This window comes from Marmota flaviventris, unplaced genomic scaffold (genome assembly GCF_047511675.1).
Source record: "Marmota flaviventris isolate mMarFla1 unplaced genomic scaffold, mMarFla1.hap1 Scaffold_43, whole genome shotgun sequence".
Classification (NCBI taxonomy): Eukaryota; Metazoa; Chordata; class Mammalia; order Rodentia; family Sciuridae; genus Marmota; species Marmota flaviventris.
Window position 1 is genome coordinate 45,917 of NW_027288260.1, and position 23,713 is coordinate 69,629.

Sequence of the window (23,713 nt, forward strand, 5' to 3'; positions counted from 1 at the left end):
AGTCCAATACACAGTCTTTTTTTTCTTGAATACTTTTTGTTGTAGATGGACACAGTATCATTAGTAGTTTGTTTGTTGGCTTTTTTTAATATTTATTTTTAGTTTTTGGCGGACACAACTTCTTTGTTTGTATGTGCTGCTGAGGATCGAACCTGGGCCGCCCGCATGCCAGGCGAGTGTGCTACCACTTGAGCCACATCCCCCTCTTGGGTGTTTTTTTAATGCGGTGCTTCATATTCAACCCAGTACCTTATGCATGCTAGGGAAGTTCTCTACCACTGATCCATAACCCTAGTCCCCAAAGTCCTTTACTTAATCTTTTTTTTGTGTGTGTGGGGGGAAGGGGGGAGTGTGTGCGTGTAGTGCAGGGATTGAATCCATGGACTTATATCAGCAAAACAAGCACTCTACTGACTAAGCTAAATTCTCAGCCCTGATCTTTAGTCAGTTAACAATGACAATGGAGCAGCCTGTCATTTAGACTTTGATTCTGTGCCCACTTGGCTCAGGTTGGAGGCAGTGCCTGAAGCCTTGATCAATCAGTCACTTAGGTGAGAACTGTCCAATCCTCTAGCAGCCAGTGATGAGGGGGAGGGCTTCCACAATCTTCTGTTCCCTTGGTGTCTGGAACCCGCCATTTTTAAAATCTTTTTGTAGGCTTCTGTCCTGGATCCGGAGCCCAGGTGTCTGTGCTATGCAGAATCTGAAAACAAACCACAGGGAGAACGCTGAGAACCCTGAGAGCCAGGAAATGGTAAGTGTGCCTTGTTATATTGAGACTGCTTAGGAAGGTGGCTTAAAGTTGACAGGATTGGCAATGGTGGAAACTGGCAGTCATGGCTAGGGACTCCTCCTGGTCTTTCCAGAGTCTTGTGGCCAGAGGGTCTCTGTGGTAGCTTAGTCTTCACCTCCCTCTGACTAGTCTAGTGAGGCTTAGATCAGCAGTTGAAAACCTGGGCATTTTGTTCCATAATTGTATGGTGTTTTCAGCTTCTTTCTAAAACCCTTTGTGAGCATCCATGTGCCATGAGTCCAGCATGTCTCCAGATTGCATGGTGAAGACTGAGATAATTATCAAGAGAGAACTCCAAATCCATTTATTGTATTCATGCATGAGAGAAGCTGTTAATTTTAGGGCTTGTTACTCATGAGGGTTTGTTTGTTTGTTTGTTTATTATTATTATTTTGTGTGTGTGTGTGTGTGTGTGTGTGTGTGTGTGTGTGTGTGTGTGTGTTTTGGTACCAGAAATTCAACCCAGAGGTGTTCATCCACTGATTCACATTCCCACCCCTTTTTAAATATTTTTATTTAGAGACAGGGTCCCTTTGAATTTCTTAGGGCCTCACAAATTTGATGATGCTGGCTTTTAACTCATTCTCTTCATGAGTCCTGAGATTTTTAAATGTAGCAAAAGCAGTATCTCAAATCCAAAACAAAAATCTGAAATCCAAAACTTCAGTTTAGCTCTCTATAGGTCTCAGAATAAACCCCTAGTTTTCTAGCTCTCTGTTCACATATGCAAATCTAGGGTTCTCTTTTCACAGGGAATAAGTATAAAATAGAATAGATAGTATAATGACCATGTAATGTGGATAATGGGCCTCACTCAAACACACCTGGTGGCTAACTGAAAGATGTTAATGAGCACCATTAAGGCGTATTTCAAATGTAAAAGGCCTTGAAGCCTTCAACAAAGTCCTTTGTCCCAGGGGTGATTCCTGATTGAATTTGAAGAAAAAAGGATGGGTCACAGAAAGAATGAAAGTGAACCCATATGGTAGTCAGGATGCCTTTTCCAAAGCCTATTCTAAATGCATTATCCTCCATGTTCTGCCCAAAACTATCTGTAAACTTCTAAGATGGTACACAAAAATGAGTTTTTTTTTTTTTTTTTCCTGGTATCATTCCTCATACCGCATGGTGGGCGTTCTATTTCTTCTTGCTTAAATAGATTTTTTTCTTCAAAATTTATGAGACAAGCACCCAGATTCAATTGGCAAACTTAGAAATTTTGGTTCATCTCAAAACTCAACTTTCAGCATTATTGATCATTATTTTCCCATGTTTATTTCAAAGGTATGCATCATTTATAATGTTTTTCTTCAAGAACTGGAGGGCATTTTTAATAGATTTTAAATTATCATTCTGAGATTTTCTCATGAGAAGAAAGCAGAATAAAATTAGATGACATTAAAAAGAATGAATCTCTCCTAAATTTGGTTTATGTGTCCCAATTAAGGATTTTTAAAAACTGTAATGGGTCATCAATTGAGGGTTTATATATTTATTAATTTGTTTGTTTGTTTATTTATTTATGGTCAGACAATCTGGGGTTGTGGCTCAGTGATAAAGCACCCACCTAGCACGTGCAAGGTTCTGTGTTCGATCTCAGCACCACATAAAAATAAGTAAACAAAAAATAAATAAATAACCCACAGAAACATTCCAAACATTTCAGGAAACTCTTTTATTCTGGTGTGGCAGGAAAAAATAAAAGTGGGACTAACTTGAATTTAAATTACATGCAATTTCAATCTCTCTCTCTCTCTCTCTCTCTCTCTCTCTCTGTATTGGGGATTGACCCCAGGGCCTCATGCTTAGAAGGCAAGCACTCTACAAGCTGAGCTATTTACTCAGCCCAATTTTTGGGGGGTGGGAGCCCAGAGATTGAAGTCAGGGGTACTCTATCACTGAGCCACATCCCTACCCCTATTTTGTATTTTATTTAGAGACAGGGTTTCACTGAGTTGCTTAGTGCCTCACCATTGATGAGACTGGTTTTGAATTCATGATCCTTATGTCTCAGTCTTGTAAACAGCTGATATTACAGGAATGCACCACCATGCCTGGCCAACTTCAATCTTTTTTTTTTTTTTTAAGAGAGAGTGTGTGAGAGAGAGAGAGACAGGGGGAGAGAGAGAGAATTTTTTTAATATTTATTTTTTTTTTTTTTATTTTTCGGCAGACACAATATCTTTTTTTGTATGTGGTGCTGAGGATTGAACCCGGGCCGCACACATGCCATGCAAGCATGCCACCACTTGAGCCACATCCCCAGCACCAACCAACATCAATATTAAGGGCTAAAGTACACACAAATTAGATCAAAGTCCATGTCAATATCTTGGTACTATATATATAAAGTTGTTGATAGACCTTCTATTTTATTTACTTATATGTGGAACTGAGAATTGATTCCAGTGCCTCACATGTGCCAGAAAAGTGAGCTCCACTAAGCCCCAGCCCCAGCCCTCTGGTACATTTTTTTTATGGGGGATATTGGAGATTGAACTCAGGAACACTTGACTACTAAGACAAATCCCCAGGATATTTTTTTTTTTTTTTTTTTAGAGACAGGATCTCACTGAATTTCTTAGCACCTCGCTTCTGCTAAGTCTGGCTTTGAACTTTTGATAATTCTTCCTCAGCCTCTTCAGCAACTGGGATTACAGGCTTGCACCAACACACCCAGCCCCTGATATATTTATAATACCTGTTTTATGTAGATTTTAACCAGTAGCCTTAACTTTTTTTCTAATATATATTTGATTTGAATCCATAACCCAGAAATCAGTGAAACAGAATCTATTTTTTTATCTCCAACACTGCTTTTGGTTATGTCAGTGTCTGAGTTAAGATTCTCCATTAAAGAATTTATTATGTCTTGTGTTCTCATTCTGACCTCCCATAGGACCTAGTTCTGAGTTTTAGAATATCTGAAACAAGGTTCCCAAACATTCCAAATTTTTTGGAGTATTTATAAAACACCACTCTCTGAGTCTTGCCTTCTAGGGACCAGTTTGAATTTTAAGTGTGTAGCTTCTGAAGGGATGGACTAATTGGATGCTTTGTAGTGGGAAGACATTTTCTGATATACTTTCTATCTAAAAGATACTTTATTTGTTTTCTTTTTATTAGATACTGGGAATAAAGGTACAATAAAAATAGATGTGTGGCAATATATTTAGCAAAAGGATTCCTAATTTTTTACATATATACCCAGAGTTATTATTACTAGATTGTATGGCTTTTTTTTTTTTTTACTGAGAATTATTTTTTATATATTTTTATTTATTTAAATACTGGAGATTAACTCCAGGGCGCTTTACCAGTATGATACATACCCAGTCTCCAACACTTTTATTTATTTATTTATTTTTGAGAGAGGGTTTTACTGATTTTCTTAGGACCTTGCCAAGTTCTTGAGTCTGGACTTTAACTTGAGAATGAATCCCGAGTTTTCTACCTCTTATTCTCCTAAGCCACTGGGAGTACAGGCATGTACGATTTTGCACTGCTACCCCAAATTATTACTAGTGGATTATGTGGCATTTTTATTTTGGGCTTTTAAAGAACCTTAACACTTTTATACAAATATATTTATTAAATTTATATTGTCATCAATATTTTTACATATTTGTGTACCCTGGAATCCCTATTAATTATGAGATATTTGCTTGGTTTTGTATGGTTTGGTGCTGAGTATTGAACCCAGAGGTGCATACCACTGAGATACATCCACATTCTTTTTCATGTTATATTTTGAGACAGGCTCTCATTAAGTTGATTGTAGCCTTGTTATGTTACTGAGGCTGTCTTTGTACTAACAATTTTCCTGTGTCATTTTCCATAGATTCTAGAATTTCAGGCATATGCCACCATACATGACAATTTTAGATTTTTATAATATCCATTCCAACAGCACTCCATACGCTGAATAAAATCTATTTGATTAATGCATTAAATCCCTGAGGCAAGTTTATGTGAAGTAGCCCGTGTAGGAGTGTTGTGTAAAGATTAGCAAGGATTGTGGAATGTGATAGACATTTTTATGTAAAGTACATATATGGGGATGGGGATGTGGCTTATGTGGTAGTGCACTCACCTGGCATGTGTGCGGCCGGGGTTCGATCCTCAGCACCACATACAAACAAAGATGTTGTGTCCGACGAACACTAAAAAAGAAAAATATTAAATTTTTTTCTCTCTCTCTCCCTCTCTTTAAAAAAGATAAAGTACATATATGAAGACAGGAATTCATATGAACATAGTCTATATACAAACAGAGGTATGAAAAATTGTTCTATATGTGTAATAAGAATTGCGATGCATTCCACTATCTTGTATTTAAAAAATAAAACAAAAAACTCTTTATATGTTTTTCTGAGAATCAAACTCAGTGCTTTGCACATTCTAGCAAAGTAGTCTACTTCTCAGACACAACTCTAGCCCATGTACCCAGCTTTTTATAATCTCTTTGTAGTAATCAGAAACAACTTTAAAAAATAAAATTGCATTTATATCACTTTTCCTAGTACAGTAATGTATTACTAACTAAAATTATTCTTAGTATTTTTTAAAAATAATCTAATGGATGGCTGTTATTTTTTCCAGAGATTATTTTATCACTTCTTTAGGGTTTGGTGAAGGGTATTTTTTTTTTCAGAATATAGATGTCTTCTATTATCAAATGGGTCCATGCTAACTGTGTTGAAAATAGTGATTCTAAAAGTTCACACAATCTACACATTTCTAAGACTATAGGGGAAAGGGAAAGACAATATTCACAACCAAGAAACCATTTCCCATGGAAGCATAGTATCAGTGTCCAACCTGGAGTGTAATCCAGATCTTTCAGTGGTAAGGCTGTTTAAGAACGACAAGCATAGATTTTTGAGATCCTCTAAAGTACACTGAATGGCTTTAAATCACTTACTCTTCTTCAAAACAAAATTTCTGCTACCTACTTAAAAAATAAAGCACTATGAATGAGAAAGGTGAATGAGACTTAAGTTCTATGGAGGTACTGAGGTGGACCTTTAATTATAGTTTATAAATAGTCAAATAAGAATGGCCTTAGAGTTGTCTCATCTTTTGCAAGACATGATATGGAATCCTTAGATAAACTGACATGAAATAATGAAAATGCATTTCAGGGAAGTGATATCACAGAAATTTTCATGGTAGAATCTTGGAAATGTGGGAAAAATATATTCATATACATATGCATTTCTATAGAAAAAATAACTGATAAGTACATGAGTATGAGGGTAAATTCAGTGTGCCTCATGCATTGTAGGTTGAAGGTAATGATAAAGTAGTAACTGAGGAGATCCAGAACTCTATAATTGTGGGAGACATTAATAGCAATTTAGAAAAAGAAAGTATAGTCAAATCCCTTTAGATTTGCCTATGTCCTCTGTTCCTCTTATGAATTTGATTCTGTCAAATGAGATTATGTGGGTACGGCTCTCTCTGAATTTATGTTTTCTTTTGTTTTTAGGATTATGTCAGGTAGGTCATGTCTTAAACTCACTTTGGGGGCCCTTTTACCTCCTGTTTTGGACTGCAGAGCAGAGACTCACCTCACTCATTCTGTGCAATGAATTGACTTTTGTCAATCTTTGCAAACAATGGTTGGAAGAACAAGCATATTGGAGGGTCTTTCATATCCTATAATATGGTTGTCAGACCCTGTGGGTTAAAGAGTAGTTACTTGCTATATTAGAAACATCTTCCCTATGAGAAGGGCTTATCTATATATTTTTTTTTGTTTTGGAAGCCCAATAAAAACAGAAGAGAAGCATTTATGGTTACAAACAAAGGAATGCCAGAAGCCATTAGATAGGAGAAAATAAAAAAAATAATAATAATAATAAAATAAAATCTTCTCATAGAGCTTTTAGAGGTAAAAAGTTTATTTCTGTTTTGTGCAAGAAAACTAAAATTTCTCTTTGGCCTGACAATATTTTGATGTTTTAAACTTGCTTGCAATTTCTACCTGTGTTTTGAATTCACCTATGCCTGGCTATCCCTTACCAGATAACAACCCTCTCTAAAACCTTACTGGTGCCTCATAAATTCTGGCTCCCACTGACCAAATAACAATTCTCTCTAAATCTCAGTGGCGGCTCATAAATTCTAATGTCTGGAGCTGAATTTATTTTCTACCTTGAAATGTTAGCCATGTATTTCCTTAACCTGCTATTTGCCTTTGTACTATGATTGTCAAAATCTTGTTACCTGTACGTACCTTAGACACCCACCTCCTTTGTAACTTTTTGTGCTGTAAAAACTTTTTCTGAAGATCAGGGGGATGATCTCTAGCATAGAATCTTGTAAGAGACAGTCCTGGCAAGCTTTTGTGCACACAATACTATCTTGATTTAATTTGATTTAAAATTTGAGTTGGTGTTCTTTTCTTTGTGTTTTGGTTTAACATTAACCCTTTTTTTTAAACTTCACTGTAAATAAAACCAAAGAACACAACAAAACTCCTGTAAATGAGTCAGGCGCATAATAATAGTCATTCTTTAATGAAAGCACAGTATTCATTATAGAAATGATATAAGCTTAAAAATTAAAAGATATCTCAAATATCAAGGGAGTTTAGGATTTAGAAATTTTTTCTTTCAGTATATAGGTAGTAAAATAGGACAAAAGAGAAAATGTGAAGCATAAATATATTAAGTGATATGTGAAAAAATCACCAAAATATTTATTACAAAAAATCATATCTACAGAAATGGTTCAAAAAAGCAGTCTTTTTGTCAGGAATAAACATTTGGACAGGAATGGAAGTTTTGGTTCTCTTTTTAAGTAATTTTACTCCTAGTGAATAATCTTTACACTATTTCTGCATTTTACTGGTTGGAATTAATTATAATTCACATATCTGCAAAAAGGGTACTGAATGCAGAAAAATATTATTGCTCATGTTTAAATCACCTGCATTATCTGATCTTTCCCTTTTTAAACCAAAAATCTGCATAAAACCATCTCTTAATAAATATCTCTATCTCTCTATATTAGCAGCAACTGAGTTATAAAATTTGCTATGATAACTTGTCTCTTCATATACTTAAAGACTATGAATTTGCTGCTTAGCACTTAGGTATAATTATCTATAATGTTCTCTATTTATTTATGTCTCTATGCCAAGTTTTATACCAAGCTCTTAGTATGTGCTTTAATTACTCTGTGTAGCAATGTAGGATTTATGTCTTATTTGTGACACTTTGTTCCCAGAACTGTGTCTAAAGGGAAATATGTACAAAATGATTATCCAGGAAAAAAAATCTATCTAATATTATATTTTATTTTATATTTATTTATATGTTTATGTGCCACGTCCGGCTAATGGAGCCGAGTCCGGCGAGGGACGGCGGGGTTAAAAAATACACAGGACACCAAGGTTCTTCATCCAGGAGGGAGCATGTGTGCGCTTTATTGCCAAATTTGTTCCCCTTATATATCTTTTCAACAGCTGCGGGAAATCACTCAAAAGTGAGGAGGGAAGAGTAATAACTGCATCCTTGGGTTACCGTCACGTCACCGTCCCCTATCGGGAGGCTCGAACAGGTCAAGATGTTCCCGAGAGACACATATGTGCGAGGCAGATAAACAGGGAACCGCAAGCCCGTGTCATGGCCTTGTGAGCTGGCCACATTGACATGCATAACAAAGAACTGGGGGTTGAGTCCCCAGGGGCCAGGGAGGGCCTGCTACCAGCAAGTCCCCCTTTTTTGTTTTTTGCATGTCAATGGGAATCAAGTAGCCCCTGTCTTAGGTCGTCCACCACCCCTGCACTGCTTACCCTTCTCTCGGGAGGCCCCATTCCCCTGGCTTAGGTTGCAGTGCAAGCGTGGAAGTTGCCTGTCACTGGGTACTACAAGATCAGCTCTTGTCCTATGTAAATGGACACTTTTCAGTTAGGATGTCATGGCCAGCAGGACACAACTGCGGATCCCAGTCATCATCTTTGCCAGTGGGATAGCTATGACCAGGGAGCTTTCTGAACGTAAGGGTCTGGGATGACAGCACCAAGTCGGCAAGGTAATTAGGGACCTGGGCAAAAGCAGGCATACATAGGAGGGCTCGGGTATTGGCTCCTGTCCAGTTACATCTCATCTCTGGATGGGTTGTAAGTACACCTCGTGGGCGGAGTCGTCAATCTTCATGCGTTGGTAGTGAATCTGTATTGGCTTGGAGGTTAAAATGTTAATCTGGCCCTTAATGAATTGAGTTATCCTATTTGCAACACAAGGTCCCAAGGTTGCAATCAAAAGAAGACCCAGTAAGGGCCCCAGGAGGGGAAGAAGGTAGGGCAGGAACCCATTCATCCCAGTCCAAAGAGGGTTCTCGAATAATTCTTTTCTCCTTTTCTCTAGGTCTTCTTGAAGCTCCTTGATTTTAGTGCGAACTATGCCCGATTTATTGGCATAGAAGCAGCACCTTTCTCCTAAGGCTAAACAGATTCCCCCCTGATTGGCAGTCAGTAAGTCTAGGCCTCGCCTATTTTGGAGGACCACTTCTGCCAAAGAGTCAATTTGGTCTTGTAGGTCCCTAATAGTGCCAGATAGGGTCTGCACATCATCTATAAGCTGCTGAGATAGACGGCGATAAGAATGTATAGCCGTACCCAGTCCAGCTGTGCCTGTCCCCACAGCAGCGGTTATTCCAAGGCCAACAAGGAGTGGTAAGGCCTGAACAGCTCTACTGTGTCTTCTAACTAGGGTGTCTTGGCTAGGAATGGGTAGGGGTTCATCTCCTGAAATAATCGTGATATCAGGAAGCAGTAATGCCAGAACGCAACCACCAGTCCAATTTGATGGGAGCCTGGGAAAAGCTAAATTTCCACCACACATAAAAACTGTACCATTAGGGGAACAAATGGGTGGAGTAGGTGAAGAATAATTCTTTACTAATGAGCAGTTCCCAAAGGAAGAGACTCCAACATCAACATCATAGGTATTATTTTGCATCATGCCCAGAAGGCAAGACATAAAACCACCTAGAGGCTGCACCTTAAAGGGTAGCCCAGATTGACATGTGTTGTCATCTTCAATGGTATAATTAATGGGGATTGCCAATGGCATGACTGCACCTGCCGTCATGCAGAGCCAGCAGTCACTAGCAAGGGTAGGATTGGAACTGTTAAGTAAGAAAAGGGTGGTTTCTAGGATATCTAATGTATTGGCATCTAAATCAGGAAGCTGGGATTTGGGCAATATCAAGGGGTGGTATGTAGGCTTAGGGATCTCTGGCTTTAAAAGCTTAATCACCTGAAGGTGTTTGATAGCATCAGTGGGTCCCCCTCCATCAGAGACTCTGATGGGGGCCTGCATGGGCCATCAGGAGGGTTTACCCACGACGCCCTCACATCCTGCCTCCGTTAACCGAGTCGTGATGCCTTCTCCTCCCCGGTCACCAAGAAAAGGAATAAAATTGTAAGTGGTCCCCCCTTCTCCACGGGTGTTAGTTAGGATGGCCTCAAAATACTGTTTTCCTTGATTATTAACACAAATTGAGGCCGATGTATAACAGGAGATGTGCATCGCCGGGGTGTAATGACAAGTGGCGGAACAGCTTCCAAGAGTCTCGGTCGAACTGGGGACATTAAGTCCGGGCTTATTGACACATACCCATTTTGGTTGCTCAAATCCTCCAATGTTTTGATTGAGTTCAGCCGCCATATAGGCTACTTTAGTCCCACAATCAATGCTCTGGGTATAACCAGAGGGGTCGAGTGTGGGGCCCTCCCTTACACTCACAAGGGGCTCCAAAAAGATATTCATGAATATTCCCAGGTGGGGGGTCAAGCCCTCCTTCAACAAACCTGTCCAGAAGGAATGCTACAAGCGGTGTCCAGCTCATGAGGTGTGTCTTGGCACTCACTTGAAGGGGTGGGAACAACAGCGGCAGGATCAGTCATCTTGGGAACTTCATTTTGTCTTGAATTTTCATTCACCGGTCTGGTGCAGTGCTCCGGGATCCAAATGGGTTTTTCCGTCCCTGGAGGGAAGACACATACAGCTCCTCTCACTCTAGCCAAGAGTGGAGCAGGGGGTTGCCACTTCCCTGTAGCCAGATCCTTCCATCTTATCTGTGCTTTTTGTATGGTGGGAGGGGAAAAGTGACGCTGCGCCGCTGTAGGCCTTCGGCGTCAGTGAGCAAAAAATTTAAAGTGAATAGAGTTATGCTTAGGAGTGCTTGTGGTCCCTGACAATTCTGGTATATCCCCCCTCTTTTGTTTTTTGCAAATAGGTTTTAAGATGTTGATGGGCCCGTTCAACAATGGCCTGTCCTTGGGGGTTATATGGGATTCCTGTTTTGTGTATAATATCCCAATGTGAGCAAAATTTTTGGAAGGTTTGACTAATATAAGCTGGGCCATTATCTGTTTTTATGCATCGAGGGGTTCCCATAAAGGAAAAGGTTTTAACATAGTGCTGTATCACGTCCTTAGCCTTTTCTCCTGAATGTAAAGTAGCGGAGATAAAACCAGAGAACGTGTCTATACTGACATGCACAAAAGACAGCTTTCCAAAACTAGGAATATGAGTTACATCAGTTTGCCAGATGTCGTTTGGCTAAAGGCCCCTTGGGTTGACTCCCAGAGAAGGGGAATGGATAAAAGGTGCACAAGTAGGACACAGGGAGACAATTTTTAAAGCTTGATCCCGGGAACATCCTGAGCAGAAGCGCAAACTTTGTGCATTTAGGTGAAATTTATTATGAAGTTGTAGGGCCTTATCATACTCAGTTATTGTATATATAAAATTAGTGGCATGTGTGGCAGCATCTGCCATGGCGTTGCCCGCCGCCAGAGGACCTGGAAGTCCAGAATGACTTCTAATGTGACCTATGAAGAGGGGGTCTGCCCTAGCCCATATAAGAAGCACTGTTTGTAGTTGATCCATGATAGTGGATTGTTTTCCAATATAAGGTGCCATCTCAATCGCGGAGACGAGCCTGGCGATATAGAGACTGTCTGTGAAAACAGTGAAGACAGTTTGTGCCCCCGGGAGAGGATCCTCTTTTAGGATCTTTGGGAAAATTATTGGACATGTCTTTAGACTTTCAAGGAGCCTGCTTTTAGGGTAGTGATTGTCAACCTGTCTCATGAAACTACAGAAGAAAAGACAAAAGAGATCATGTTCCTGTCTTAATTTAGAAAGAATGTCTTGATTATATGGTAATATGAGAACATCAAAGGTTTTCCCAAACAAGGCATCTCCTAGATATTTTGCTTTCCAAACTAATTGTATTACCAGATCATGGAAAGTTATCAAGACCTGGGAGGGGGATGCAGGTAAGTGAACCCAATAAATAGGACCAGTCTGCCAAAAGACTCCAGTCGGGGTGAATTTTGATGGCAGAACAATGAATAACAAGGACTGGGAGTAGTCCACCTGCATCACCTGCATCTCTTGTAAGGCTGTCTCTATCAATCTAAGTGCCTTCAAGGCTTCTGGAGTAGGTTTTTGCGGGGATGTTGTGTCCACTGATAACTAAAAAATAAATATTAAAAAAATAACTTTTTATTGGGATGGATGATTTGATAATAAATTCTAGCCATTTTATGGCTTATAATTTTTTGTGTATGTTTTATTTTCACCTCAGGTAAAAATGAATTCCAATTTTTCCAGCTGTATGGAGGTCTAAGTGAAACATAATAACCTGTATGAATATTGTTAAAGAAATGGAACCACAATTTTACCCAGTTTTTTGACTGCATTGTATATGCCCAAAGGACATAAAATCAGCGTACTACATTGACACAGCCATGTTTATGTTTATAGCAGCACAATTCACAATAGCTAAGCTATAAAACCAAGCATCCAATGATGAAATGGGTCCATTCAATGATGACAGGACAAAAAACTGTTGCTTATGTACACAATAAACTATGAATTGGCCATAAAGAAGAATGACTTTATGACATTTGCCAGGAAATGGATGAATCTGGAGATTTTATGTTAAGTAAAACAAACCATTTCTTTAAGACCAAAAGTTGAAAGTTATTGCTGATATGTGAAATCTAAAGCTCATAAAGTGGTGAAGGGTAAGAAATAGAAGATCAGTAGATTGCACAATGGTAAACAAAAAATAAATAAATGAATAAACAAATAAATAAAAGGAACAAGGATAAAAATATAAAAGATATATATCTGTAAGTGAATCCTACCATTGTAACCACCAACAAGTACAGGATTTTAATTAGGATAAGACATATCGCATGCTTTCATAATATCATAAAAATCGATTTTACTGTCAGGTAGAACTAGAAAGAACAAATTAAAAAAAATTATTTGTTTTAAGAGCTATACGTATATTCTATTATAAATATCGTACAATATAAACATCGATAAAAGTTTGTGTGTATATATATATATATATATATATATATATATATATATATATAATCTTGTATGTTAATAGATGTTAATATTATAGAAAGGATAATTCAAACAGGATTGTTGTTGCTATTTTTTATATTAATAACACACATAAAAACATAAAATGTTTGAACTTAAATAAACTGTTAAATATTTCCATTAAGTGGTCTGTCTACCTTGTTGCATTTCAAAATTTCTCTTATACCATTGATGTTGGAGTTACTAGAGATCTCACTACACATTCAGAATAGTTAGCTCTATTAGAGAAATAACAAATAAGATTCTACACATTAGTAAATCTCTGATTAGTGGTTGTACAATTAAAATTTGAGGGTTCCCGTTCTTAATTACCACGATTTTCTCATCTGAAAAATATGTATAATTTAGATCAAGACTTAAAAATGAAAAAAAATATATTTTTGTGATAATGCCTGAGTTTTATATTGTGTTTCATAAATGTGGTGTATGTATACTTTTTTGAACTTCAATCACTTTTTCTGCAGAAGTACACTACCAACATGATAGTCTACTAACTCTCATTTCAACTTTAATTACATTACAGACTGTGCAAATGTTCATATGGTCAATGTGTTATTTATTTACCTATTCTTATTTTAGGAACTGTTAACATTTATGGATATAGCCATTGATTTTACTGAAGAGGAGTGGGAATGCCTTCAGCCTGCTCAGAAAAATTTATATAGAGATGTAATGCTAGAGAATTATAGAAACTTTGCCTTCCTGGGTAAGTTTAATTTCCCTTTAAAATTATTAACTACTAATTATTATTTAATTTACTTCTGTTGCAGAGTATCTTATGGGAACTTTTCTATAAGAATGAGTTTCAGATTTGTGTTTCAAAGAAAAAGGGCATAAGGGCATTTTTAGTACAGATATTCTTCACTTTAGATCAGTAGTACCTAGTATAATTTAGTGATGTAAACTATTGTGGACTACACATAGCAGGGGACACAGTTGAGTCATTCAAATGTCAAGGAGAAAACCAAACTGAAAAATGTTGAAAGAGTAGTTATCCAGCAGAATAAATTTTCAGAAGCTTAGGTTTATTTATTTTGATTGTAATCATTGAACACATACTGCCCTATATTTATCACATTTTCAAATTCCTTGTTGTTCTCTGTTTTCTTCTTTAGTGATGTCCCAGTTTATTCAAATTAGCCATCAAAACTTACCTTTTGTTTTGAGGGCCAGCATGATCTGTTTCAAATCTTCTTGTAAGGAAACTTTTAAAGAAGCAAAGAGAAGAGAGAGACACACACAGTGAAAAGGAAAAAAGAAAAAATAACTGGCCACCCCTCTTAACAGCTGCACATATAATACTCCAAAATTACATACCTTCTGATACCATGAATACATTCTAACCCAGTTTTTCTTTAAGCCCAAGTGCTAGCTAACCAATATTAGGAACTGTTAATACAAATATAGAGCCCCTTCTCCCTAAGGACATTACCACAGAAACTAGATAGTGCACCTGTAGAGTTGTCTTAATAGCTTCAGGGAGAAACTGTTGGGCATTACAATTTTGGGACTCAGGGTGCCAGTTACAATCACTCCAACACTTTCCTGTCTATTCCAAGGTCAGAATACATAATACCTCCCCTCTTTTTAAAGGCCTTTTGAATAAATAATATTACTTATCTCCGTAATGCTGGTGGGGGCAAAAAATAGGGCAGACATAGACAATAGCAAGTTCCAACATCAGTAAACATCCACCTATGAATATTTTTGACCCAGATGAAATTGAGTAAACATGAAGTTAACCAATCCAACAAATCCAAAAGCCATCATCTTGTTCAACCTTATTAATGATATCTTTAAGGTTATCTAAGTCTTTTGAAATAAAATTACTATTATAACTTAAATTGAAGGAACACATGTTATTAAACTTCTGATATCCTTTATGATGTAACAATAACAGAAAATCAATTGCAGCATGATTGTCAAGTATGGCTTGACAATGTTGTTTTTGTTCTTCATTAAGCATATTTACATCCATGGAGGCATGACTAATACTGTTTATGATAGCATAGGTGAGTTTCACAGAAGTTTTATAAGCCCCTAGAGCTAGTCCAGGTAAACCCACTAAGGAGAATGTCGACCTATTAAATTCTTCCTTAGAGAGAAGCTTCAATGAATCATCACTTTTTTTTATCAAGAGGAATAGATCTTATATGTATAAATTGCACAGGATGGTGACCTATTAAATACTATGTGGATGGTAAGGACACATTATTCTGCTAAGACAACAATGAGACATTTTTGCAAGTATATAACAATTTTATGCAAGTGAGTCAAGATATTGTAATGGGTTCTAGAAGTTCAGGATCTGACAGTACTGATTTTCCCAGAGCTGGTGTACAGAAACAGAGCAAAATTGTTATTAAGATCAAAGCATTTACACAGTTTTGTGTGAGTTTATCAATCAAAGCAGTAACAAAGTTATCTAGAGTACATTCTAACCCCATTTTAGCCAACACCTGTTGTGCTGAGGCTGTTAATGGTTTTATATCCCCTGCCCAGTAACTAGAATTAACTAGAATTCATGTATCTTGGGGTCCTATGATTTTAATGACTTTCCTCTTTTGAGAAGAATGATTATTCTCTTGTTTGGATGAACTCTTATCTTCCAGGGTTAAATGAAACTTAGAAATCAGCTTGTGAAGTCCCTGATGTACATTTATAATTGCTATTTTTCATGCATGAAGGTAGAGTCCAAACAGGACATGCTGGCATAAGAGTAGCAGTTTATGTTTTTCCCCACATGATCAAAGGCATAGGATCTTGTCATGTTGGTCATATGGAACCTCATATATTACATAATTTTTTTTAGTAATGGCTGTTTGAGAATAAAATGTCTATTCAATGCAGATGACCAATTTTGTGTATTAACTTTAAGTTGTATATTGAGCATATTACCTGTAAATAAAACAATATTTAATGCATATAAATATAAGAGAGGCTAGATCTTTGTTTGTTTCTGTTTTAAAAGGAACATATTAGGATACAATTTGCTCACTCAACAAAAGCTCGTCCAAAACAATTATGAGAAATTTCATGATTTAAAACTATATCTCATTGATTAAAATTGTGCAAAAGGATGAGATGAAAAGGCAGGAGCATTATCCATCTCTAAACAAATAGGGCCTCTAGGAGCAGATCATGTTTGGTTTCTTTCCATGCTCTCTGCTGGAACTGACTTGACATTTTCTTTTTTTAGATTCGATTCTGTTAGTATTTTTTTTCTTTTGTTTTGTGTTTTCAAATAATGCATTAGTAATCATAAATATTTTGAAGTAAATGAATCATTATAATTTTATTTTGTGATTTTTTAATATTTTTTATATATATTTTTTTAAATTTTGATTAGTGATTTAATTTCTGGATCATTGTTTTTTTATTGTGGTATGCTTGGATTCTTTTCACACTTCACACTAATATATATATATATATATATATATATATATATATATATATATATATATATAGGAAATGTGAAAATATATATGGAGTCTTTGACTATAATATTAACCCTACACAAAACACAGTATATATACATATATAACACTTCTCTTTATATATCCTATAGATTTTTAATTTTTACAGTATTGTACAAGTTGCTTAGACTTTTCTTAAACTTGGTACTGCTTGATAAGCCTCTCCCATATTGGTAGAATTTCAGATTTGCACACTAGTAATGCCCCTCTCATTTTTTCTTAAAGAATTATTCACATAAACATTGTGCTCATTGATGTTAATATTTTTCAATTTCACTCCCTAAACTTTTTTTAAATAGTTATTTAGTGTTCTTTGAGTAATTCATAACTGTCACTATCCTTATTGTTAAATTCTTAATGTTTTTTTTTTCTTTTTTTGTCACTTGGATTTAGCCATGCTTATCTTTGTTTATATTTGCTGTACTATTTTTTATTTGTTCATTAAAGGAGCCATCAGTAGATTATATAGTCCATTTTTGGGAAAAAAGTATAAAAACTTTTAAATAAATAAAAATAGGCAAGAACAGTGCTGCATCCTTGTAATATTTGCTAATTGGGAGGCCATGAAAAAGTACTTCATTTGAGAGAAGTCACAGAAATTTAGAAATGACATGGCTCTAACAATTTTAAAAAAGACATGTGTTGTAGTTTGTGATATAGAATTTTTGGGGTAATCTCAAGCATTACACATGAAACATTAAAAGTTTGATGACCTAAAGATCCAGAATTACCAGTACTAAATATGTATCCATGAACAATTAAATCAGAAAATTGAAGAGATACCTCTGCTTTTGTGTTTAGTGCAAACATTTTTCTCAGTATTAAAGCTAGGGTCTAAATGTGTGTGCCCATCAATGTCGAATATGTAAAAATATGTACATATATACTATTATTATTTAGTTATAAAATATTTTGTCTCTTAAAGTGTTATAAGAAATATATGCAGGACTTTGAATTAAGTGAAAGGTGGCAGGCAGATATTAAGTTGTAGGAGCATTTGATTCACATGTGGAACTCAGAAATTAAGTGAGCAAAATTTTGCTCACCAGGTACTGTGTTTTGTGTAGGGTTGATATTATAGTGAAAGTCTCCATATTTTTATTTATTGAGCATAATAGGGTCAAGAGTTTTATTTTACCACATAGTGAGTGTATTATGTTCTTCATAAATACTAGTAGAAGGAATGTAAGAACAAAATTGATAATTATATGAAATAATGATTGTGTTAATTCATTCTATTTAGTCATTTTACCTTGTATATATAGTATAAAATACCATGATATATTTATAGATAAACAAAGTTGTATTTGTCAATAAAGGAAATTCTCATATCACATGAATGTAAAAATATAAAAATCAATTTAATATACTTCACTGTCATGTGTTGAATTCATCCAAGTATTATGTCCATAGGCTATGCAAGGTTTTTATAGTCTTTTAAAAAATGTTTTTACGATAAATTTTATAGACATATATGTGTATATTTCCTAGTAAATTTTTTGTTCATATTTCTTTTTAAGAGTCCATTGCCTCTTTACACTTGTTGAATATTTATGGTATTATCACTCAAAATCTACTAGTTATTTTCATGTCTCTATGTCATGGTAGATAAAAAACATTTTTTGGACATTCTTTTAAAAAGCCAGAAATGTTTGTATATGTTTTACATTTCTCTTGTTCTACTGACAGTGAAGGTAGCTGGTAAATATTTCCTAAATACACAATACTATCTTATGAAGGAAAAAAAGGCTGTTAATGATACTTTTCTACACTCTATTATATTACTCTTCTTTATGATGTACTCCTCTTGGATACTGTAGTCTCTACAAGAATTTTGGTAATATTCTCAATGTAATTTTGTCTGTACATTTTTTATTCAACTAATATATATTTGGATTTATGGTGACTTTGGACTTACTAATATGCTACACTCCTGATGTAATTATTTTACCTTAATTTCATGTTATGTATGCAAAATATATTTATCCCAGTCTAATATGTATTGTTTTTATTTTTGTTTATTTCAGCCATGACTCCTAATCATGCCCAAGTATATTCACCAGAAAAGGGCCTAAAACATATATTTCATGAAGTGATAAGTACAAAATATAGAAGTTCTGATCTTGAATATTTACCAAAAAAGAAAATAGGGAAAACTCCAAGTGAGAGTGAACACCAGAAATCATATAAAAAATCAGGCCTTGTTCTCCACCAGAAAATTTATACTGGAGAGAAGCCCTACAAATATAAAGAATGTGGCAAAGCTTTTAGTAAAAAAAAAGGTCTTATTTACCACAGAGGAAACCACAATGGAGAAAAGCCCTACAAATGTAAAGTATGTGCCAAAACTTTTGGTCAAAAATCACACCTTATTTGCCACAGGAGAACTCACACTGGAGAGAAGCCCCACGAATGTACAGAATGTGGCAAAGCTTTCCGTCAGAAATCAGACCTTATTTGCCACAGGAGAACTCACACTGGAGAGAAGCCCTACAAATGTAAAGAATGTGGCAAAGCTTTTGGTCAAAAATCACACCTTATTTGCCACAGCAGAACTCACACTGGAGAGAAGCCCTACAAATGTAAAGATTGTGGCAAAGCTTTTGGTCGAAAATCAAGCCTTATTTGCCACAGGAGAACTCACACTGGAGAGAAGCCCTACAAATGTAAAGATTGTGGCAAAGCTTTTGGTCGAAAATCAAGCCTTATTTGCCACAGGAGAACTCACACTGGAGAGAAGCCCTACAAATGTAAAGATTGTGACAAAGCTTTTTGTCAAATATCAAGCCTTATTTGCCACAGGAGAACTCACACTGGAGAGAAGCCCTACAAATGTAAAGACTGTGGCAAAGCTTTTGGTCGAAAATCAAGCATTATTTGCCACAGGAGAACTCACACTGGAGAGAAGCCCCACGAATGTACAGAATGTGGCAAAGCTTTCCGTCAGAAATCAGACCTTATTTGCCACAGGAGAACTCACACTGGAGAGAAGCCCTACAAATGTAAAGAATGTGGCAAAGCTTTTGGTCAAAAATCACACCTTATTCGCCACAGCAGAACTCACACTGGAGAGAAGCCCTACAAATGTAAAGATTGTGGCAAAGCTTTTGTTGAAAAATCAGAACTTATTTACCACAGCAGATATCACACTGGAGAGAAGCCCTACAAATGTAAAGACTGTGGCAAAGCTTTTGGTCGAAAATCAAGCATTATTTGCCACAGGAGAACTCACACTGGAGAGAAGCCCTACAAATGTAAAGATTGTGGCAAAGCTTTTTGTCAAATATCAAGCCTTATTTGCCACAGGAGAATTCACACTGGAGAGAAGCCCTACAAATGTAAAGACTGTGGCAAAGCTTTTGGTCGAAAATCAAGCATTATTTGCCACAGGAGAACTCACACTGGAGAGAAGCCCTACAAATGTAAAGATTGTGGCAAAGCTTTTTGTCAAATATCAAGCCTTATTTACCACACCAGAACACACACTGGAGATAAGCCCTACAAATGTAAAGACTGTGGCAAAGCTTTCGGTCGAAAATCAGACCTTATTTGCCACAGCAGAACTCACACTGGAGAGAAGCCCTACAAATGTAAAGATTGTGGCAAAGCTTTTGGTCAAAAATCAGACCTTATTTGCCACAGAAGAATTCACACTGGAGAGAAGCCCTACAAATGTAAAGATTGTGGCAAAGCTTTTGGTCGAAAATCAGTCCTAATTTACCACAGCAGATCTCACACTGGAGAGAAGCCCTACAAATGTAAAGACTGTAGCAAAGCTTTTGGTCAAAAATCATACCTTATTTGCCACAGCAGGACTCACACTGGAGAGAAGCCCTACAAATGTAAAGATTGTGGCAAAACTTTTGGTCAAAAATCACACCTTATATGCCACAGGAGAACTCACACTGGAGAGAAGCCCTTCAAATGTACAGAATGTGGCAAAGCTTTTGGTCAAAAATCAAGCCTTATTCGCCACAGCAAAACTCACACTGGAGAGAAGCCCTACAAATGTAAAGAATGTGGAAAAGCTTTTGGTCAAAAAATAAACCTTATTTATCACAGCAGAACTCACTGGAGAGAAGTCCTACAAATGTAAAGAATGTGGGGCTGGGGTTGTGGTTCAGTTGTAGAGTGCTAGCCTCGCATATGTGAGATCCTGACTTTGATCCTCAGCACCACATTAAAATAAATAAGTGAAATAACGGTATTGTGTCCAAATAAAACTAAAAAATAAACATGAAAAAGAGAGTAAACCTTATTAACAACAGAATTTATACAGAAAAGAACCTCTACAAATTGAAAAAAAAAATGCAGCAAATCTTTTAATAAGAAATCAATCATTTCTGGAAAGAAGACATATAAATGTAGAGAATGTAGAAACATTTTAAATTATATATCATATATTACTAGACATCAGATCAAACACATTGGAGAGAAGCTATAAAAATGAGACCATTGTACCATTACTCTAAGAAAGAGACAACATTTAATCCTCACCACAATAACCATAGCATAGAGAATATTTTGAAATGTGAAAATTGACAATGTGACAATGCCTCCAAAATTTATTCACCAATACTCAGAACCTGTGGATACATACTGGTTAGAGAAAATACAAATGGAAAAAAAACATATAGCTACATGTTTCTTAAACACTGCTTATTTTTGGAAAATTCATTGTGCCCAGAAACCCTAAAAAGTTAAATAATATATCCAAAATGTATTTAAATTTTAAATTCATTGAACATCTGAAAACTTATACTAGTAGTGAAAATTGAACAGATTTTGTCCAAAATATATGCCTTATATAACAGTATAACATTTATAATAAATGTGAGAGTATAGTAAAGTTATTATCTATATATTACACCTTGATGTATATGAGGATCAGTAAAATACAGAACTCATTTAAGTTTAGAAAACAAGTAGTTGTCTTTAGCTTTTGCTTAAATTTATTAAGCATTATCAAGTTATTTTGTAGAAATAACAGTCATAAATATCATACATGCATAGTGAAGAAACATCATCTTTGAAAGAATATACTTGTTTTTATAAATCAAAAATTACTATTTTCACTTTTCAATACTGAGAAAAGAATTATATGAAATCTATTTTTGATGTTTAACACTGAAGTGTAATATTTTAAACTTTAATTTTTTGTTGTATTTCAGTTTACGTTTAGGTATTTTTATACACTGAGCCACATTCTTAAGCCCTCTCTCCAGTTTTTCAAATTTTGAGACTGTATTGCTAAGTTGCTTGAAACCACACTAAGTTGCTGAGGCTGAATTTAAACTTCTGAAACTACTCAGCTTCCCAATTTGCTTCGATTACAAGCATGGACCATCATGTAAGGTTTACAGTGCATCTTTTTTACCTATATTTACCTTATGTATGCAATATGTCTTTATAACTGAATATTTGTTTATATGTTAACACTCATGTATTGCATCCTGTTGTTAAATGACAGATATAATAGTGTTCCACTTGACTAAATGTTCTATGTAACAGTAAAACATACTGTTGAGTAAATAATACTCTAGCATCTGTTAATACTTTTACACAATTTAAATAAACTTAATGTGGAATACAATTTGCATAAGTCAGATCATTATTTTTTTTCTGTTTGTATTTATGGTGAAATTAAGAGTTATAAGAAGGACATAGATATAGGAAAATTAGCCCCAGATTTCCATATCTTGAATTATAAATTTTAAAATTTTAACTTTTTAACATTTTAACATTTCCTAGTGATTTTAATAGACTGAATTTCCACAAGCTTAAAGGTAGCTCTTACAGGAGAGAAGAGCTTTATCTTTCTTGTGTGCATAATGGTCTTCTAGACTTCATCCTCATTGGAGACTTTTCATTTTTCTGTGAATGAGGTCAATGATCAGTGTTTTCATGTACATTAGTAAATTCTGACATCCTTGTTATTCTATAGGTAGTGTTATTTCAGGGCAGGAATTAGAGAAATGGATGTGGAGTCAAGGTTGAGTGAGTCGTTATACTTATGACAAAATAATCAATGAGCTATGTTTTGTAGTCTCATTTTCTGAGGACCAAGTAGTAAGAGGTAAACTGAGAAGGTTGTATGTAAAGATTACGTTTCTTATCATAAAATGTTGACTTTTCAGCTACAATAGGGTAAAAGCTTCTTATACACAGAATCCATACAAAAATCATATTGAATATCATTCACAATTTTATAAATATTACATGTAATTCATGAAGAACAGAACATATGCTTAAGAACAAGGTCTGAAGAAATTGTACACTCTCCAATATAGACATATTCATACCAATTTAATTATACACAAAACTACACTAAATGAGAAGAAAAATCAATTATATCAACACACAATGATATAGAAATAAAAACTTGTAAATACTTAAGCAAGAGACCAATAGTGGATGAAGTGTGTTTTCCAATGCTAGGGAAAAATGGACATATAATCAGTTAAAGGTAATTGAAGAAAGATAAGTTACCCACTTGGAGCTACAACATAATTTGAAAGAAAAAGTGTCACAAAGTAAGCAAAGATTATTCACTTCCATTTGTATGCTTTGTAATATTTTCCAAAAGTATTCTGCTTATTTTATTGCAGTCAAATTGGGATACAATCCAGAAAGTTAAAAAAGACAAGTATTGCTCTCCTGGTTTTAAAAGCAAGAAAAGGAATAGAGTGAGATTTATTGAGCTAGAAAAATTTACTAGAGTTAAAAAAAAGAACTGAGATTACCAGAGTCTAAGTATAATGTATTTCAGCCATCCCTGGCTGCACAGGGCATTTTTGCTTAACAAAGAATTTGTTAACGTAAGTATGCTTAAAAAACATTGCTGTTTTTAGTCAGTCTTTTTCATTAATAACAATGATGTACCTTTCAACAGTTTCCAGCCACAAAAATACACAATTTCAGAAATCTTCTGGTTCATCCTCCGTATATTCTGCCACAATATTCACCGGACAAGATAATATAAACCTTTTGTCAGCCCCATCAAGGCATTCACTTCT

General features: G+C 35.5%; 1 protein-coding gene and 1 pseudogene across 1 annotated transcript; one reads left to right on the top strand and one right to left on the bottom strand.

Moving 5' to 3' along the window:
- Positions 1 to 8,907: 8,907 nt before the first annotated feature.
- Positions 8,908 to 10,128, bottom strand: LOC139704172 (syncytin-2-like). The gene has a single exon (XM_071607239.1). The coding sequence runs from the start codon at positions 10,126 to 10,128 to the stop codon at positions 8,908 to 8,910; it is 1,221 nt and encodes a 406-aa protein (XP_071463340.1).
- Positions 10,129 to 12,089: 1,961 nt separating this feature from the next.
- LOC139704173 (zinc finger protein 845-like) lies at positions 12,090 to 20,827 on the top strand (annotated as a pseudogene).
- Positions 20,828 to 23,713: the final 2,886 nt, after the last annotated feature.